This window comes from Elaeis guineensis, chromosome 11 (assembly GCF_000442705.2).
Source record: "Elaeis guineensis isolate ETL-2024a chromosome 11, EG11, whole genome shotgun sequence".
In the NCBI taxonomy this organism is placed as follows: Eukaryota; Viridiplantae; Streptophyta; class Magnoliopsida; order Arecales; family Arecaceae; genus Elaeis; species Elaeis guineensis.
Genome location: NC_026003.2, coordinates 10,096,278 through 10,115,581, shown reverse-complemented (window position 1 = coordinate 10,115,581; position 19,304 = coordinate 10,096,278). Strand labels below are relative to the sequence as shown.

Sequence of the window (19,304 nt, the reverse complement as noted above, 5' to 3'; positions counted from 1 at the left end):
TCTTCTCCTTCTTAAAACCCTTCTCTTCCATTTTTTTTTCCCTTCTTAAAACATTTCTCTTCCCTCCACTGCTGATACCGCCTCTACCGTCGCCACCGCTCCTTCTTCCTCCTGATTCACAACGAATCGCTGCCACCGTAGCCATCGCAGCTCCCTTCCTCCCCGACCGCCTCCGTCGAGCCCATCATCCCCACCATCGACCCATCGATCTCATCCGCACCGCCTCCCACGACTAGGGTTTCTTCCAGATCACCAACCACGGTATCTCGCTCCTGGTGCTCTACCAGACCATCGCCGCCGTCCGATCCTTCCACGAGCTGCCCTCCGTCGAGTCATCCGCAACCCCCTTCTTCCCAGTCACCGCAACCCCCTTTCTTCCCAATCGAAATCCCTCCAAAGCCTCCGCTTCCGCCAAGTCCATCCGCAGCTCGCCACCACAGCTCGCCACTGCAGCCCCGAAATCCCTCCAACGCCTCCACCAAAATCTCTTCACAGTCCAATCCCCGACACCAGCCATCGTCTTCCTTGCCGATGGCGTTACCGGCGACGGCATCACCCTCGACAATCCCGTGCTTCATGGGATACATAATCGGTAACAAATAAAACCACAGTTCTTTCTTTTAACCTTTTATTTATTTCAAAAAAAAATAAAAAAAATAAAAATAAATAAAAAATAAAAAACAAAAAAATAAAAAATAAAAAAATAAAAAAAAATAAAAAAAAAGAGAGAAACTTTTATGGCTAGATACTTAAGAAGCCTGCAGTTACAGTGTGTCTGGTGATTCGTGTGTTTGGTGATTCATTGATAATGTATCTCCGGTGATTCGTGTGTGTTGTGATTCATTGATAGTGTGCCAGTGAGATTATCGTTCGTATTTTGTCTGTATGGCCAATCCAATTACTATGCAAGATCTTAAAGGTATACTGGATCGGTTTATTACAGTTGCCACTCGATCAGGGGGTTCGTCAAGAGATAGTAGATCGTTGAATGCTCTTCAAGTGGCTGTAAAACTTGATGGCCCAGCGACATATTTATAATGGGAGAGGAGCACTCGTCTACTTGTACAAGGATGAGGTTTGGAGGGATATCTCACCGGCACAAAGAAGAGACCTGCTAATAATGAGCAGGATATGGCTCAATGGAGAATGGAGAACTCTGGTGTTCTGGCATTTCTTTTAAATACCATGACACCGAATGTGGCCAGAAGTGTGCAACTGCTGGAGACTGCACAGGAAGTCTGGGAGACGGTGGCCCAAATGTTCTCACAAAAGCAGAATTCTGCTCAAGCATTTGAGATCCGTTCTCAATTACGTCAGCTTCGTCAGGGAGATTTATCTATCACTGAATATGCCACCGAGTTGAAACGACTCTGGTCTGAAGTTGATCATTATAGAACTTTTGTTCCACAATGCTCCATCGATGTTGATAGATTTCAGAAATATTTAGAAGAAAAATGGGTTCAGGACTTTCTATATGGTCTGAATCCAGAATATGAATCTGTCAGAGTTCAGCTTCTCGCCAAAGATATTTTTACCTAGTTTAGGTCAAGTCTTCTCTATTGTTTTAAGCGAGGAGACACGGTGATGAGTGACTTCTGACTCCAATAGTTCTGTAAGATCAGCTCTTACTGTACAGCCACAGCAGGTAGGTGAGAAGATATGTTTTCATTGTAAAAAGTCTGGGCACACTAAGGCATTTTGTTGGGATCTCCATGGCCGCCCAAATCAGCCTGGGCGTAGTAGTCGGGGCCGTGGTGGTCGTCGTAGTGGTGGAAGAACTGGAGGACAGAATCATGTTCGTAGATCTGTCCAAGCCAATCTCTCTGAAGAGACCGAGAGTGCTGTACACAGCTTATCTGCAGAGGAGTATCAGACTTTCCGACGAATGATGAAAAAGTATGAATCATCTTCTAACACCACACCTACTCTGGAATAGTCTAGCCATCGGGACGGATATCTTGACTCCTCTCTTTTTGCACACTTAGGTACTCCATATAAATTATCACATGCATTTACTTGCAGAATATCCAACTCCTGGGTAATAGACTCAAGAGCATCCAGTCACATGACAGGGGCATCTAATAGTTTTATTTCCTATTCACCATATTCAGGACATGACAAAGTCCGAATAGCTGATGGATCCTTTACCCCTGTCTCAGGAAAAGGATCCATTGACTGTACTCCTAGTTTAAGATTATCATCAGTATTGCATGTTCCATCATTTCCTACAAATTTACTCTCTATCAGCTCTGTTACTAGACATTTAAATTGCTCTGTTACTTTTTGGCCTTCTCATTGTCTATTTCAAGAGCTGAAAACGAGAAAGATATTTGGGGGTGGTAGATTGCACAATGGACTCTATTATCTATCAACTGATGAGAAAAATATGAATTCTTCTTTGACGGGATATGCATTGTCTATTGAAGGTGCCACTTTAGAACTATGTTACATCATCGTAGGCTGGGTCACATTCCTTTTTCTATTCTTAGTCGCTTATTTCCGTCTTTATCAACTAAATGCAATAAAAAGTTGTTAGTTTGTGATCATTGTGAGTTGGCTAAACACACCAGAGCAGTATTTTCTATATCTGAAATTAGAAGTTCTAAACCTTTTGTTTTAATTCACTCTGATGTATGGGGACCATGTAGTACTAATACTCTCATGGGCCATAGGTGGTTTGTTACCTTCATTGATTATTTTAGTCGAGTGACTTGGGTCTATTTATTGAAAGAAAAGACGGAAGTTTTAAACTGCTTTAAAGAGTTTCATAAACTTGTAGGTACTCAGTTTGGTGTCAAAATTAAAATTCTACGTTCTGACAATGGCACAGCATATATTAATCAGGAGTTTCGTGCGTATCTTCACACTCACGAAATTATTCATCAAACCATTTGTGTTGATACTCCTGCTCAAAATGGAGTTGCTGAAAGAAAAAATCGGCACTTATTGGAAGTAGCCCGATCCTTACTTTTTACCATGCAAGTTCTTAAATTTTTGTAGGGTGAGGCTGTCTTGACCGTGGCTTACTTGATCAATCGTATGCCTCTAAGAACACTCGGGTTTAAGTCCCCCATACAATGTTTGAAAGGGTCTACTGATTATGTAGTCACTCCTAAGGTCTTTGGATGTGTTTGTTTTGCTCGCGATCATAGACCTTCAGTAGAAAAACTAGATCCACGAGCATTAAAATGTGTCTTTGTCGGTTACCCTGCTACTCAAAAGGGATACAAGTGCTATTATCCCCCTGAGCGGCGAATGTTTGTTACTATGGATGTTACTTTTCGAAAAACTGAAGCTTATTATGAAAGTCGTCTATCTGATAATAAGACACCAGAATTACTTCTTTCGGGTGACTTTCTATACACACCAAAAAATTCTGATGCCTAGGAGGAGTATCATAGTAATGATGTTCAGAGGGAGCCTAGTATTGAGAAAGAAGAAGAGTCCAGTGAAGAAGAGTCCAGTGTGCATTCACCACCAACTGCCCAAGTGTCTCCACCGCTTGAAGCTTCTTCTCCAAAGTCTCCTAAAGGTAACAATATCTCTACTACTCCTTCCATTTCTAATCTTAATATTCTTATTGCAAAACGGAAGGGTACTCGCTTAATTATTTCTTCTGCTCATTACCGTTATGATATCGCTAATTATGTTTCATATAAGAACGTGTCTCCATCTTATCAAAGCTTTGTAGCTGCATTAGACTCTGTCTGTATTCCTAGTACCTAGCAAAAGGCTATAGCAGAACCTAAGTGGAAGGAAGCAATGTTAGAAGAGATGACTGCTTTATCCAAAAATCAGACGTGGGATCTGGTCACTCTACCAGCTGGTAAGCATCCTGTAGAGTGTAAGTGGGTGTACACTATAAAGCAGACTCTAGAAGGTAAGGTGGAAAGATACAAAGCTCGGCTAGTAGCAAAGGGCTACACTCAAATATATGGAGTAGACTATGATGAAACCTTTGCTCCAGTGGCCAAGATGAACTCTGTTCGAACACTGATATCATGTGCTGCTAATTTTGGCTGGAAATTACATTAGTTAGATGTGAAGAATGCATTTCTTCATGGAGATCTTCAGGAGGAAGTATACATGCAAATACCATCAGGATTTGAGACCAGAGCAACTATTGGAAAAGTCTGCAAATTAAAGTGCTCACTTTATAGCCTTAAACAGTCTCCTCGAACATGGTTTGATCGATTCAGTCGGACTGTAAAAGGAATGGGATATAAACAGAGTAATGCAGATGATACTCTATTCTATAGGCATCTCAAGGGAAAGAAAACTATACTCTTGGTTTATGTTGATGATATTGTAATAACAGGAGATGACCATCATGAGATTAAACAACTCAAAAAAAAACTAAAGCAAGCATTTGAGGTAAAAGATCTGGGTCCACTAAGATATTTTTTGGGCATAGAAGTTGGACGATCATCCAAAGATATTTTTCTGTCACAACGAAAGTATGTACTAGATTTGCTTTCTGAGACTGGGATGTTGGGGTGTAAGCCTGCTACTACTCCAATAAATCAGAATCATCGAACAGTGACAGATGGTGGAGCTCCTGTTGATCGAGAAAGGTATCAATGGTTGGTTGGAAGGTTGATATATCTTTCACATACAAGATCAGATATAGCCTATGCTGTCAGTGTCATCAGTCAATACATGCATGATCCACGAGAATCACACATGGAGAGAGCTTTCAGAGTATTACGCTACCTGAAAGGATGTCCTGGTCGTGGTTTGTTGTTCTCACAACACAACACCTTCCAGGTAGAGGGATTCACTGATGCAGATTGGGCTGGGTCATTGGATGATAGGCGATCTACTTCTGGATATTGTACATATGTAGGGGGTAATTTAGTTACCTAGAGAAGTAAGAAACAGTCAGTGGTGGCTAGATCATCAGCAGAAGCTAAATATAGAGCAATGGCTCTAGGTATATGTGAACTTCTTTGGCTTCAGAAGTTGCTTAAGGAATTACAACTTCTAAATAAATTTTCTCTTCGGTTGTATTGTGACAACAAAGCAGCAATTAAGATTGTAAGCAATCCAATACAGCATGATCATACTAAACACATCGAGATTAACCATCATTTTATCAAAGAAAAAATTAATCAGGATCAGATCTGCATTACCTATATTCGGTCTTCTGATCAGGTAGCAGACATTCTAACCAAAGGGCTTAGCTCAGTGTCTTTTTCTGGATTGATTGACAAGATGGGGCTTCGAGATATCTTCGCCTCATCTTGAGGGGGAGTATTGGAAGGATTGAACTTAATTGGAAAACTATCCAATTAAAGGTCCAGGGATTTATTCCTTAGCATATTCTTGATTATTCTCTGGTATATTCTTGTTATTCCCTATCTATATTTGGGTCTACATATTTGTATTTATAGATCCTTGTACGCATTCTTGATTGTAAGAAGAAAAAATAAAAACAAATATCTCCTTCTCTTTTTCATCATGTTTTAACATCTTGAAAAATTAATTGTATTAACTGAATGCATTTTTGTAAAAAATACATACTATACAATTGTTAATCCATTATCAACATTCATCACATAGATATTTTTACTTTTTATTTTTTTGTTGAAAACAATAAACATTTGATTAGTATTTTTAAGCTAATAATTATTAGTTTAGTTGACTAGGACATTTTCTTAAAGAATTTGGCCTTTTCAACTCCCCCCCCCCAAAAAAAAAAAAAAAGAAGGGTTTTCCTTTAAATAATGTCCCCAATTCAATTTATGGATATTGTTTAAATACCTTATAAAATTTTATAAATAATTAAAAAATATCTTAATGGTGTATATTTGATTTTTTTTAAAAATTTTTGAATAAAAATAAAAAAAAAAAAAGAAAGGAAGAAAAGAAAAGAAAAAAAGCAACAGGTTGCATAAATATCCTTGAAGCGACATTGGGTGGCTAGAACTTAGGAGGTGGCAATGTGGGTGCACTGAGAAGTGCGTGTGTATTACTACTAATTTATTCGTAAACTTACCTCAGTATTTTTTTACCCCAACTTTGCGCGTGGCTGCCTTCTTTCCTGACCCGTCCACACGGCCTCGGTAGCTTCCTTCCCCTTTCCTTTCGGAGTTTAATACGAGAGAGGGAGAGAGCCAGCGGGGCACCGCCAAATGCCAGCTATAAAAGGGGTGAGGCAGCGCGCGCTAAAATTCTCGTTCCTTCAAGCGGTTAATTTGACGTCTCTCCTATTACCGGCCCTCCTCTCCCCTCCCCATTCCCCCAACATCTCATCCCTCTTTAACCACTGCTACTACGGCCTGTGCCCTCTCCGTAGCTCAACCTCTCTCCCTTATCTCTCCTTTTTTTATTATTCTTTGCTTGCGAGAGAGGGAGAGGGAGAGGGAGAGGGAGAGAACCTGGAGGTATTTTCTCTCCTCCAAAGTGCTCGTCCTGCTGCTGCTGTTCTGCTGTTCTTTTATGGCCTTGATCTCGTTCTTGGTCTACTTCTGTCATAGATCTGGCCTCGAACGATTTCGTAGTTCTTTTTTCAGTTTAATTCGTAATGGGAAGAGATTTAGAGCCAGGATATCTGATTGATCGGAGATTTCTTATTGTCGCTGGTTGTTTTGATGGATTTATCGGATTCAGTGTTATATATTGAGTGGATTCGTGGATTTTCTGGAGTTCTATATGTGTAACAAGTGATTTCCTTGGATCATAAGCGATTGCATCGCTGGGATTCGTTTTACAATCGGGTCGGCTGGATTTTTCTTTTTCTTTTTTTTTTTTTTGATTGTCTATCGAATATGGGTTTTAGTATCGGTTTTTGAGTTCAAATGGGTTTTTATAAAGTTTTCTCGAATGGCTCTCGTCTGTTTGAGTTTAATTCGTAACGGAACCAGCGATTCAGAGCTGGGAGCTATGATCGGACGGGAATTTCTTTTTTGCTCGGTTTCTTTTGATGCGTTTACTGCGTTTTAGCGTTATTTCTAGTGGATTTGTGGAATTGTGAGTGGGACTTGGGTTGGTTGGGTTATTTTCAGTCGGATTTTCTTTCAATCTGGTTTTCCAAACTCGGTACTCTCTTGCGGAACTTTATATCTGGAACAGATAAACATTTTTATTTAGTTTCGTATTTAGTAATCTAATAATAGTTGAGCTTTGGTCTGAAGTTTATAATTTGACTAGTATCTGTGACTATGGTTCATTTCCTCTCTAATCTGGGGTTGGCATAGTTTCTCGTTGCTTCTTTGTCTGGATTGTTTCTTAGCTTAGCGAGTCACAGTGTTATTGACTTTCAGTACCTTTTAGGTCATGGTGGATAAACTTTCCAGTCATATCATTTACGATAAGTTTGGTGACTATTCTTGTTGGAGTTTTGCTTCAAAGTCGTACACCTTGACCAACCATCACTGCTGTCGACTCTGCTTTAATTACCAAACTGTTCAATCTTGTTGACAATTTCCACAGACTGATTCTTGATTCTAAAAATATTCTGTTGAAGCACCAATCGTCTGATATTTATCATTTTGGAGGGTCCAGTTCTCTGCTTGTAGTTCAGATTTGCGATAATTAGATCTATTGTTAATCTGTTATTGTATATCAACTCTGGTATGGGATGGTCAGATCCATCCATGGATATATATTGAAGTTTTCTTCAACATAAAAGGTAGTAATTTTTTTCTAGGTCTTTCATTATCTTAATGAATTGGAAGGCAACCCCTCCCTTATTTCGGGAAAAATAAAACAAAGGAAAGGAAAAAAAATCTAACTTAGAGTGGTGAACTTTTAGATCAATGGTGGAATGGCAATAACTTCCAACTGATAGATCTTGCCAATGGGATATCATTTCTCATGTTGAGTGTGTCCGTGAGAATGTATTAATCTGCTCTTTATTTTTTAGGTTGCACAGATATAATTACCTTTCATTTGTATGAAGATGTTGTTTCTCAGTCTGAGTCTAATTGTTTCTGGTGTGGTAGTAAAAGAACATAATTCTAAAAATTTATGGGTTAATCTGTTTATTTACTTTTAACACAGATATGAAAGTCATATGCCTGTTTATTTACTTGGTAACATAAATATTGAAATGATTAAGAAGTGGATTTGGCAAGTGAAATAATGAACTGCTTAGTGTGTTTTGCAATCATTACTATTTACAGACCAGAGTTTTGTTAGAGTTTGTTTATCATTGTTATGGGCCTTGCTGGTAAAGTGCAGTTGTTTAATTGGTAATATGCTCAAATTATACGTTATCAATCCAATTCTTTAGGTTGTGTCATTATAGATATATATTGGCATACATTATGTTTGGTTTATTCTTACCCTTTTTTCCTGTATATTAAAAGAAAAAAGATTTTGTGAAATTCTATACATAATTTTGTTCGTGAACTTCATACTCATGCAATATTATGTCCTATGTATTGCTGTGCTTAGAAGCTATTTTAAGTTCTGGAAATGCTTTATCTGAGTGTAACAATTTGGCCTTATATATCATGATTTTATCCATCCTCTCTCTGTCTGTTTTGTGCTTTTTATTTAGCCTAGATGACTTTTAGATCTCTGATGGTTTTCATGGTTATGCAACATTTGCCGTACATCTCAATGCTGCAATTTGTTTGCAATTGTATTTTTAACTGGAAATGGTCACGATTTCTAGTTCTGCTTTATAATGTTGTAAAGTATATTACCTTGGTTTCCTGCAGGTTTCTAATTTCAGAATACAAAATGAAGAATAAAGATCCTAAGCCAGGGGCATATCCTGATAAAAGTTCTGGGATAGTCCCCATGACCTTGATGTTCATAGTACTATGTGGATCCTCATTCTACCTTGGGGGGATATTTTGCTCTGAAAAGGTCATATTTTTTAAGAAGGATGAGACACCAATGATTCAGTCTCGCAAGGAAACTGTTGTGGCTCCTCTTCAAATTAAGTCTCTTGCATTCCCTGAGTGTAGCAGTAATTATCAAGATTACACACCATGCACAGACCCTAAGGTATACATAATTTCTGCATTCCATTTTTTTTTTCCTTTCAAGTAATGGAAGCTGCAAGATAAGGTGAAGCCTGAATAAGCTCAAAAGAAGGTTTCTAGTAAGTACTACAATGTAACAAAAGCCTACACTGATTAAAAATATGACCCATATGGATACAAATGGAACTGTAGGATTCAGTAAGACAACCCCAAATAAATGGGAAAAGGCATACAGGCTGTAGATTATTCTGTGCAAATACTTTTATGCTTCTTAGAATATGAAACCCCAGAGTAGAATTACTCTTTCAAGAGAACAGGATTTTGTATATTTTTAAGCAAAGGGTATGTTTGCAAGCAAGATTGCTCAGAAACTTATTTTCCTTCAAAAATCTAGTTTTCTGATTGTTTGTTTCATTAGAAAATTAACAAATTTGGAGATCCTACAATAATTTTCTGGAAAAAAATTCATTTTCCATGAACTTCTCTTTTCCTCTTCTGTGGATTTCCTTGCAACTAAATATACCCTAACATGATTTTTAAAGCTGAACTGTTTACGTACAAACATACCCAAGGGTTGCTAAACTTGGTGCTTATGCATGTGTGCTTTTGCACAAGGCACCTTTGCATGTTTGTTAAGATTATGGATCTTTACATAGTGCACTTTTATCCACATAAATAGTATATATGTGTTGCTGAGATCCATATATTCACATTATTTGGTGTCTACAAAAATTTGTTGTGCTGGAAAGAATGTTGCATATTGGTATTAATTCTTCATGTCTTTTTTTGCTTTTTGTTCAGAGATGGAGGAAATATGGTAATTACAGGCTTAGTTTCATGGAACGCCATTGTCCACCAATGACTGAAAGGAATGAATGCTTAGTGCCTCCTCCTGATGGATATAAGCCACCAATCAGATGGCCGAAGAGCAGAGATGAGTGCTGGTACAGGTATGCCATCATTTACAGAATAGTTTATTCTGTAATTTCTTCATAATTGACTATTAAGGCTGTAATCTTACTACTTGGTGAAATGATGAGTGCTTTATTCCTTTCATGTACATGTTTCAGAAATGTACCTTATGACTGGATAAACAATCAGAAATCTAATCAACACTGGCTGAGAAAAGAAGGTGAAAAGTTTTACTTTCCTGGTGGCGGTACCATGTTTCCCAATGGAGTTGGTGCCTATGTTGACTTGATGCAAAAACTGATTCCTGGAATGAAGGATGGAACGGTCCGAACTGCTATTGATACTGGGTGTGGGGTCAGTTCTGGCTTTTCAATATTTGCTTGCAATAAAAATTTGATTTTTGAGAAGGTAGATGTTACAGTGCAGAGTTGTCTAGGAACAGCAGTCCAACCAACGCTAAAGTCACTTATCTCTTCTTGTATTCCTGGTTTAATATTTTCTCTAAAGACTGTATACATATGCCGGGAATAAATTCCCATGCATCAGTTGATTGCCCATGGTTTCTTTTAGCTTTGAGTCTGCATGCTGATACTTTAATTCCCATTGGATTATTCTGGGTGTGATGTAACTCTAAATGCCAATCATGGTCTTCTTGTATGTACAAAAGATTCCTTAGAAATTTCACTCTTAGACATGCTTACAAATTCTTTTCCTTGTCCACCTGTTTTCATAAATGTTGAGATAGTGGGCATGTTGAGGGTGAGTCCAAGTGCCAATGAAATCCTGATTTAGTGAATTGACACCCTTCCCTCCATTGATAAGGTCTCGGCTCTCAAGGTTGACTCCAGCTGACTGTACTGGTTTTGTTCTACTTATCCTAGCCTACCCACCATAACAACTCAACATGATCCTTTAAATTCTCTAGTGGTCCATTGTTTGGCATTAAGGACAGGAAAATCTTCTCCAAATAGCTTCTACATATATATCTAAGTAGCGTCCCCCTAGATTCAAAAAGCCATAGCTGTTTTGTTATGTGTATGGTTGAATTTGCTTAATGTAGGTTGTAAGGGAAGGGAATAAAATATTGCAGGATAGATTTCATAGCCTCATGCTTTTAATTTTAGATATGTAGAGGCAATTAGCAATTATTGTTCATGATGCATAAATTAATCTTTTACATATTTAAATATAGCTTGTTTATGATGCATCAATTTTCTAGTGCTTAAGCAAGTGGTTCAAATATCTCATGAGGGCCATTGTTTTGTATTTTTGTCAACAGCATTAGTCAAATTTATGTTTGGTATTCAAAACTTAACCATGTTGCCCACATGCTTTAATAGGTTGCAAGTTGGGGAGGTGATTTGTTAGACCGTGGAATTTTAACTGTTTCTCTTGCGCCTAGAGATAATCATGAGGCTCAAGTACAGTTTGCCCTTGAACGTGGCATTCCAGCAATTTTAGGAATCATTTCTACCCAACATCTTCCTTTCCCATCCAATTCATTTGATATGGCTCACTGCTCCAGATGCCTTATCCCATGGACAGAATTTGGTAAATTTTTCTTCCTCTCATGTTTTGCATGATCATGAAAGACACTTTTCTCTGTAGTGGGCAATGCCATATCTCAAAAAGTAATTTAAATTTTGAGGTTTTAGATATCACGACGAAAATTTCCTAGAAGAAAAATACAGCATATATGCTGATTGTAATGCAATTGAATTGGGAACAGTAATATTCTGTTGATCTTATTAGCTGAGGAGAAAGAAGATCAAATTTTCATCTGTTGCTTTGCACTTGTGATTTTATTTTTAGTGAAAATCCATGTGATGTATCATTTAAAAAGTTCTTAAATAATATTAAAATTTTTGATGAGGATATATCTCTTTTTATTTATTTTTTTGGACTCGAAATATCTATGCTTCATATGTATAAAACATTTCTTCGACGAGCTTGACTGTCTTTTTTCAAAGTTGTCATGCTCCCATGTTGCTTGACTTTCAATCTATTATAATGCAGTTATGCTCATTTTTCTGTGGCCTTTAGTGCATTGCACTATTAGGTTATAATTCATATCCTTGACAATGTTTCAAATTTCTCATAAATACTCTGCAAGCATAACTAGTTGGTGCATACTTGTTTTTACTGCTTCTTGTTCGCCCTGTCAATGCAATGTGGGTGGCTCCAATTTTTAGCACCTGAAAAATTCTTATATTTCCCTTGTCATTTTTCTGCAAAGTAGTTATGCAGTTTTTTCCAATATTTATTTTATATTTTACATGTGTTTTTGTGTGCGCATGCGTGTGTGTGTGTGTGTTTGTGTGTGTGTGAGAGAGAGAGATAGAGAGAGAGGTTTACCAGTTTTAACAAGCAGGATATTTACATCGATACACCATGCTAAATTCCAGCCATTATGTTTCAGGTGGGATATACCTGCTAGAAATACACCGAATTCTTCGGCCTGGTGGCTTCTGGGTGCTTTCTGGACCACCTATAAACTATGAAAACCGTTGGCGGGGGTGGAACACCACAGTGCAAGAGCAGAAAGCGGATTTTGACAAATTAAAGAAGTTTCTAGCGAGCATGTGTTTCAAATTGTACAGTAAAAAAGATGACATTGCGGTGTGGCAAAAATCTCCAGATAATAGCTGTTACAATCAACTCACTCCAGCTTCATACCCACCAAAATGTGATGACAGCATGGATCCTGATTCAGCATGGTATGTTCCACTTCGCTCTTGCATAGCTACCCCAAACCAAAACTTCAAGAAGTTGGGGCTGCAATCTACTCCAAAATGGCCTAATCGGCTGCATATAGCTCCAGAGCGTGTGTCCATGCTTCCAAGTGGGAACTCTGGTGGGTTCAAGCATGATGACAGTAAATGGAAGTTGCGGGTGAAACACTACAAGACCTTGCTTCCTGCTCTTGGAAGTGATAAAATTCGAAATGTCATGGATATGAATACATTGTATGGAGGGTTTGCAGCAGCACTTATCAGTTCTCCTGTCTGGGTAATGAATGTTGTCTCTTCTTATGGAGTAAATTCCCTTGGTGTGGTCTATGACAGGGGGCTGATTGGCACTTATCATGATTGGTAAGTCAATATGTTGATGCATATTTATACCATTCAGACATGCATATAGATATAGATATGTGCACATGAGCATGTAAACTTGTGCATAACTTTTTTCAAATGATTATGAACTTTTATGTCCAGCAAGCTTAATGAAACTATCATCATCCATTTAAGGGTTTCTGTAAATGAAGAGCCACAAAAAATAAAATCTTTTGCATCTATGTATGTGCAAGTCCAGACAAGATCCATATCATCTGATCTGGATGTTGATGGAAAGAAAACCTTCAATTTTGAAGATTTTGTGGATACAAGACTCTCCTTAAGTGTCTCCTTTTTGGTTGTAGTGCTTTCTCTCATCTTTCTTCTTTTTTGACTTTTACAGGATTCAATAGTCATTGCAATTCATCATAATGCTATAAGGTAGTGTTTGGATACCTAAATTTTATTCCTGGAATAGGAATACGAATTCTCAAAGAATAGCTATTCCTCCTTGTTATTACAGATTTCTGTTTGGTTGGAAATCTGGTATTTCAGCCCTTATTCTAGTGCAATTAATGCAATGTTATTCCTATGCCTAGATGGTGCTCATTAAAGATCTAGAATAAGCAATTTTATGGTGCACCATGGAACTGCTAAACCATGGTTGCCTGGAATTAGGGAGGGTTGACCGAAATCGCTAAACCATAGTGGTCCACCACCACTTTTTCACCTGTTTGGGGGAATAAGGTAGAATAAACCCTTATTTCACTCAGAATTTGGGTATTCAAACACTATCTAAGAGAACTTTTGACAGTTGTAGTTACAATTTGTTCCACCATGAGATATCTTGTGCTTTAAGATTTACTAGGAGTATTTATTGTTGAGAGTTTAACCTTCCAATATTTCGCATTTGGAGTTACTCTAGGTGGCACAATTGGAAAGGAGCAGACTTTATTATAATGAAATTTCCTGAAGTATGCATATCAGCCTCTCCTAGGCATGTTCTGTTAACTAAGTTTTGCATTCTTAGGCAATGCATGTGTGCAGCCACTCTGCTAAGTATCCTGAATCTGGAACTTTGAAGATTTCTTTTAACTTTGAAGATTTCTTTTGCTTGTATTATGAACTATCTTTTTCATGACTGTCGACATCACTCGTAGCTCAACATATTTTACACTCTCAGTTAAGTGTAGTAAAATGCTAGTTGTAACATCGCTGTTTCTTTTTCTTCTCATGGCCTTTTAATGGCAAAGTTGTTTCATGCGATGATTGTGCTTTGACTCCTTATGCACCAACAAATGCTCATGTATGTAATGTCCATCTATTGCTTCATACAGCTATCCTAAAGATTATTCCTACAGAGCAATGTGGGTCATTTCATTTCTAGATGCCTCCAATTTTGCATTCCTGGACATTTTTGTGCTAAAGAATGCATGCTTGCTGGCATACATCAACCTGTACTTTATGCATCTGATGTGTCTTGGTTGCATGCCAATGTTCAGATGCACATAGAATTATGACCTGTATATTCCTGACTTTTTGATAATATATGCACAACAGGAATTATACTTATAGTAAATTGATTCAGGAGTTAATTATCTTTTTTTTATTTTTTTTATTTTTATGTTCCTTTTTGTAGGTGTGAGGCATTCTCGACTTATCCTCGAACATATGACCTCTTGCATCTTGATGACTTATTTACTGCAGAAAGTCACAGGTAAAACTATTGGAGTCTTGTTTCTTTTTCTGCTCTTAAGCATGGTTTCTGTTCTTTAGTACAGCTTATTCATGTAAATAAATGTTGTGCGACTTTGTCATAAAAAGCACCACTAACCATTCACTTTGCAAGCTCATGAGCAACTTCCCAAACTTGTTGTTACAAGAAATAATCAAAACTGTCAGGAACAAATTTCAGCATAACATGTAAAAGATCTTAGGGGGCGTTTGATTCATAACCGGAATCAAAATGGGAATGGGAATGGCTTGGAATCGGAATCGGAATGGCCAAATTCCCCGAAGCGTTTGGTTCGTGATCGGAATCGGAATTGGAATGGAAAATTGAATCCATAGAGGAGAACAGGGATTGAGTTCTATATAGATTGACCCATTCCCATTCTACCCTGAAATCGTAATCGGAATGGGACTCCTCCCCACCAAACGGTTGGAATGGGAGTCATCCATTCCGATTTCGATTCCAGACCCCCACTCCCCCCAACCAAACACTTCCTTATATTCTTCTTCCAAATTAGGCTTCACTGTCTGTAAATGCTTTGCGTTGATCAAGCTTTGTTCACTGTAAAGGGGAACTTTCCCTCAGAGGAGAGTTAATTGCTTCTGTAAACTTGAAAAAGCACCAAAGGTAAACCTTAAGAGAAATTAAGCAATAACACCACCAGTGAAGAAACTAAACAAGACTCCTGGTAACAGCACATGAGAGACTTGCTATGTGTCATTCATACAAAGGCACTGACAGATTTTCCTAATATAGGAATACATGTAGTATTATAAGCTCATTTCATACTTGGGTCTTGTATTTATGAATTTAGCAGGTCAACTTCTATCTTGTTACAGAACTAACAGAAGCACTATGACTACAACCATGACACAAATCCTTCATGGTAGTCAAGTCATGTTAATCAAAACAGTTTCTGCAATAATCATGGTGGATTTTCCTAACTTTTATCACTTAGTACATGGTTCATAGCATTCATCAAAATAAGCAACCTCCTACTCGACAGTTGTTCTATTTCATTTCTTGTAAGAAACTCCCTGTTAGTTTTCATGGTTTCGGTGTTGTCAATTTTCTTTTCAATATTAGATGTATTAACCAAGTTTGACTGCATCAACATGTTTAACTACATATCCTGGACTTCTTTACCATTCTGGCAGATGTGAGATGAAGTATGTTCTCCTTGAGATGGATCGGATCCTGCGTCCAAATGGATATGTGATAGTCCATGAAAATAACTATTTCATAGATGCTATAACAACCATTGCCAAAGGCATGAGATGGAATTGCCAGAAACATGACACTGAATACAATGTAGAGAAAGAGAAGCTGTTAATATGTCAGAAGAAACTTTGGTATGCAAAGCTCAGTCAGCAATAAGTAGGAGCCGATGAAAGCTTAGCCAAATTTTAGGTAAAACTAAATGGTATAAAAAACCTTCAGATTCTTTCAACGGAAACATTCAATTCAGTGCAGACTTCTCATGATCGGGCCCATATAAAGATTTCCAAGCTGACGTGTCTGCTTTATTCCCTGGGGTGGTCTGGAGTTGTCTCAGAACACCCAAAATAGATTGCCGGAATCATAGTATTCGGTAGGTTCTGGCTGTCACATATTCTTTATTAAAGGACAACAGCAAGGGTATATTTGTAACAGGATTTGGGAGCAAGGCTCAAAATCAACTGTATTTTTATGCATGCTTTGATGAGTTTTGAGGGCTACTGATTCAGGGCATACAACTGAAATATCATTAGAATAGAGGAACATTCATGTCCAGACATTATTGTGTTTCTGTGTTTGTTAGACTTGCGAACATCTCTATCTTCTTCGCCCCAGGAATGTCAAATATTTAAGTTATAAGCTTTCATTGATCGCCATGATATGTGGATATAATATTCATACTTTTATTGAAAAGATCAACATCATCTGTAGCAGAAAAAAAAAAATTTGCATGGCTAAAGGCGAAGAATTTGGTGGAGGAACACCTAAGGTTGTAGCTTAACCTGGGAACCTGGAAATCTAGGAAGTTCCAAAATTTAATTATATAATTTTTTCCTCCCCTGATCCATCTCCTCCTGAAATCACTACCTCACGAGCCAAGCAACTGGTGAAAATCACGAAGGCCTTCCACCACGACTGTGGCTCGATGTCCTAGTGTGCGTGCCTACCATGTCATTGGAACGCTGCAGACCAGTACTGCAGTACATGCATTTAAGTAGTGGTTGCTCCACAATACCCTTCAAAGGTGCAGCCTGAAAATAATGTGATACCACAATCAACTAAAATGTTGAAAGGTATAGTGACTAGTTTTCAAAGAATGGAGTGACTTTCACACTGGAACTTTATAGATAAGGTCAATTATAGCGGTTTGGCACTTGAGTTTGAACTCTATGAATATCTCCAACAAAAAATATCTGCCTCCTGTTTAAGTGCAGACTTCTCTCTTTGTAGCCTCAGCATTTTGTTGACTTGTGAAGACAACATCAAAACTTGCTGAAGCTTGTAATGCTTTAGTGAATTTAGATATTGAAGACTTTATATGTATTTCGATAAGGCTGGCAAAATATGATACAATCTATCAATCCAATCCATGTTTGATTCGTTATAAGCAGGTTTGGATTTAAGCTAGATGGATTCAAATCATAAAGAGGTCGATCCCTCTAATCTGTTTAAATATTTGGATCGAATTTGGATTTCAAATATCTGATTTGTTTAATCTATTTAATGCATTTAAGACCTGTTTAATCTATCTAAAATCTATTTAATCTATTTCTAATCTATTTAATCTGATCTATTTAACATGTTTAACATCTTTAACATGTTAAAAATTTATTTAACCTATTTAATCAGTTTGACCTAATTTGATCCGTTTAATAAATGAGTTAAATGAATTGGATTGGATTATCTATTTGATAAATAGGTCAGATTTAGATTTGTATTTTTAACCTGTTTAATAAATAGATCGGATTCAAATTGATGATTTTTGGATTCGATCTATATTGATCCAACCCAATTGCTATCCTTGTATTTCGGTTTACATTCCAAGATATATAACCTTAACTTCACCTAAACATTGAGTGGAAAATAAATTAAAGCAAAGGAAAAAAAAAGTTTGACATCCAATTTTAGATAAGATAAACCTTAACATGAATTATGAATTTGAATAATTTTCTAAAGCCTTCTCTATGGAGAATATTACATCAGTCCTTAAAACCATGAAAATTTTGATATAGATCCATAAATTCTTATCCACACAAAGCAGCTAAATCTCATAATGTCCCATTGATGATGCAAGTAATCTTTCAGCTTAGACATCGACATATTGCATATTGTCCCATCGACATATCTTACTGTTTGATGGTGATCATGTATCCACATTCCTTCCTTCAATATCTTTTAGGTGAAAAGAGGCAGTGGGAATGACATCTTATTCCTATCACAGTTGAAGTATGATGATGAAGTTTCGATTCCTCCATTCTCAGTCATGACCCATCTCTTCAATCTTTAGCAAAAATTGGAGGGTTTTTTCCACCATTAGTTGGGTGCAAGTGGACTGCATGAGGTCAGGATCTTTGCAATCAATTCCATTTTTTATTTTTGTCTGCATCAAGTTTTCCAAAGCCTGAGATATCAGCTATATTGGTGACTGATGTCTAGGTTTACCTCTTCTTTTATGAAAGATGGAAAAATTTAGAAAGAACTAATATTTTTGCAGACTTGTCTCAATTAACATCCTAGGATTAAAATATTGAAATCTTGATCATTATGATAAATCTAAAATCGCTTTCAAATTTTAGCTATTGATTTCAAAATTTATTCATCAAAAACTTATATAAAGAAGGTAAATGTTTCCAATGTATTAATTAAAAATTTATCTAGAGAATGTAAAAATGGATGAGAAAAAAAGAATATCAATCTTCTCAAAAAAAAAAAAAAAGAATATCAACCCACTATGTATGAGAGGAGGCAAAATGGATAAGATTTTTCACACAAATCGAGATATCTAGGATCTTTGGCCAAGATGGAAAGAAAACCTTACAGTTCTAATTTCTAAAGTATACTTCGATCTTACTTGGTCTGATCTAGTCCGTTAAGATAGCATCCATTTGAGTTGTTAGCTAAGTTCCACTACGCTAGTTTTGCCACAAAACGTGGTCGCATAATGGTAATGACCGGTTAGCTTACCGCAAGTCGCCATCGTGGATTTTGACGTCCAAACTGAAAACTAACGCCGAGACTTTCGTTGACGGAAAGCGAAGACCCCTCGTCCATGAACAAATCTCGGCGGTCGTTACGTCCGAAGTCCTCGGGAATGGGTTCGAGTCACTGTTTCGCCGACTCCAGTTGGAATGCGGTGTCGTGTCGCCACCGCATCGGCCCTCATCTCCAGCTCCTCACCCACCCTCCCCGGCCCCACCCAATCGTACGGTACCCTTTATACTAATCATAAACTTCCGAAGGATGTCCAATAAAAACAAAATTGTCAGGTACATGAGATTCCGGATGACGTCATTTCTACTCTCTTATTATCGGTTCTGTTTAAGCAAAACGTGTGGATAGGAATAGAAGAACCATCGTGCTATGATCATGATATTAACTATCAAGTAACGTCCGTTACAGCTGTTGGCCTCTCCCAGAGGTGTCGCGTTACATTATAGCAAGGTGCCGGGG

The 19,304-nt window shown here is 37.6% G+C and overlaps 1 protein-coding gene across 2 annotated transcripts; it reads left to right on the top strand.

Annotated features, from left to right (window-relative positions):
• The first annotated feature begins 6,188 nt into the window (after positions 1-6,188).
• Positions 6,189-16,409, top strand: LOC105033534 (probable methyltransferase PMT21). Of its 2 annotated transcripts, XM_010908397.4 has the most exons (8): positions 6,189-6,386; positions 8,670-8,961; positions 9,741-9,889; positions 10,010-10,205; positions 11,192-11,402; positions 12,271-12,943; positions 14,544-14,621; positions 15,794-16,409. In XM_010908397.4, the coding sequence occupies exons 2-8, from the start codon at positions 8,692-8,694 to the stop codon at positions 16,011-16,013; spliced, it is 1,797 nt and encodes a 598-aa protein (XP_010906699.1). In that variant the 5' UTR covers positions 6,189-6,386; positions 8,670-8,691; the 3' UTR covers positions 16,014-16,409. The 2 variants fall into 2 exon arrangements, with proteins under 2 accessions (XP_010906699.1, XP_073101669.1); XM_073245568.1 differs by lacking the exon at positions 6,189-6,386 and having other exon boundaries at positions 8,387-8,961; positions 15,794-16,103.
• The last annotated feature ends 2,895 nt before the right edge of the window (positions 16,410-19,304 follow it).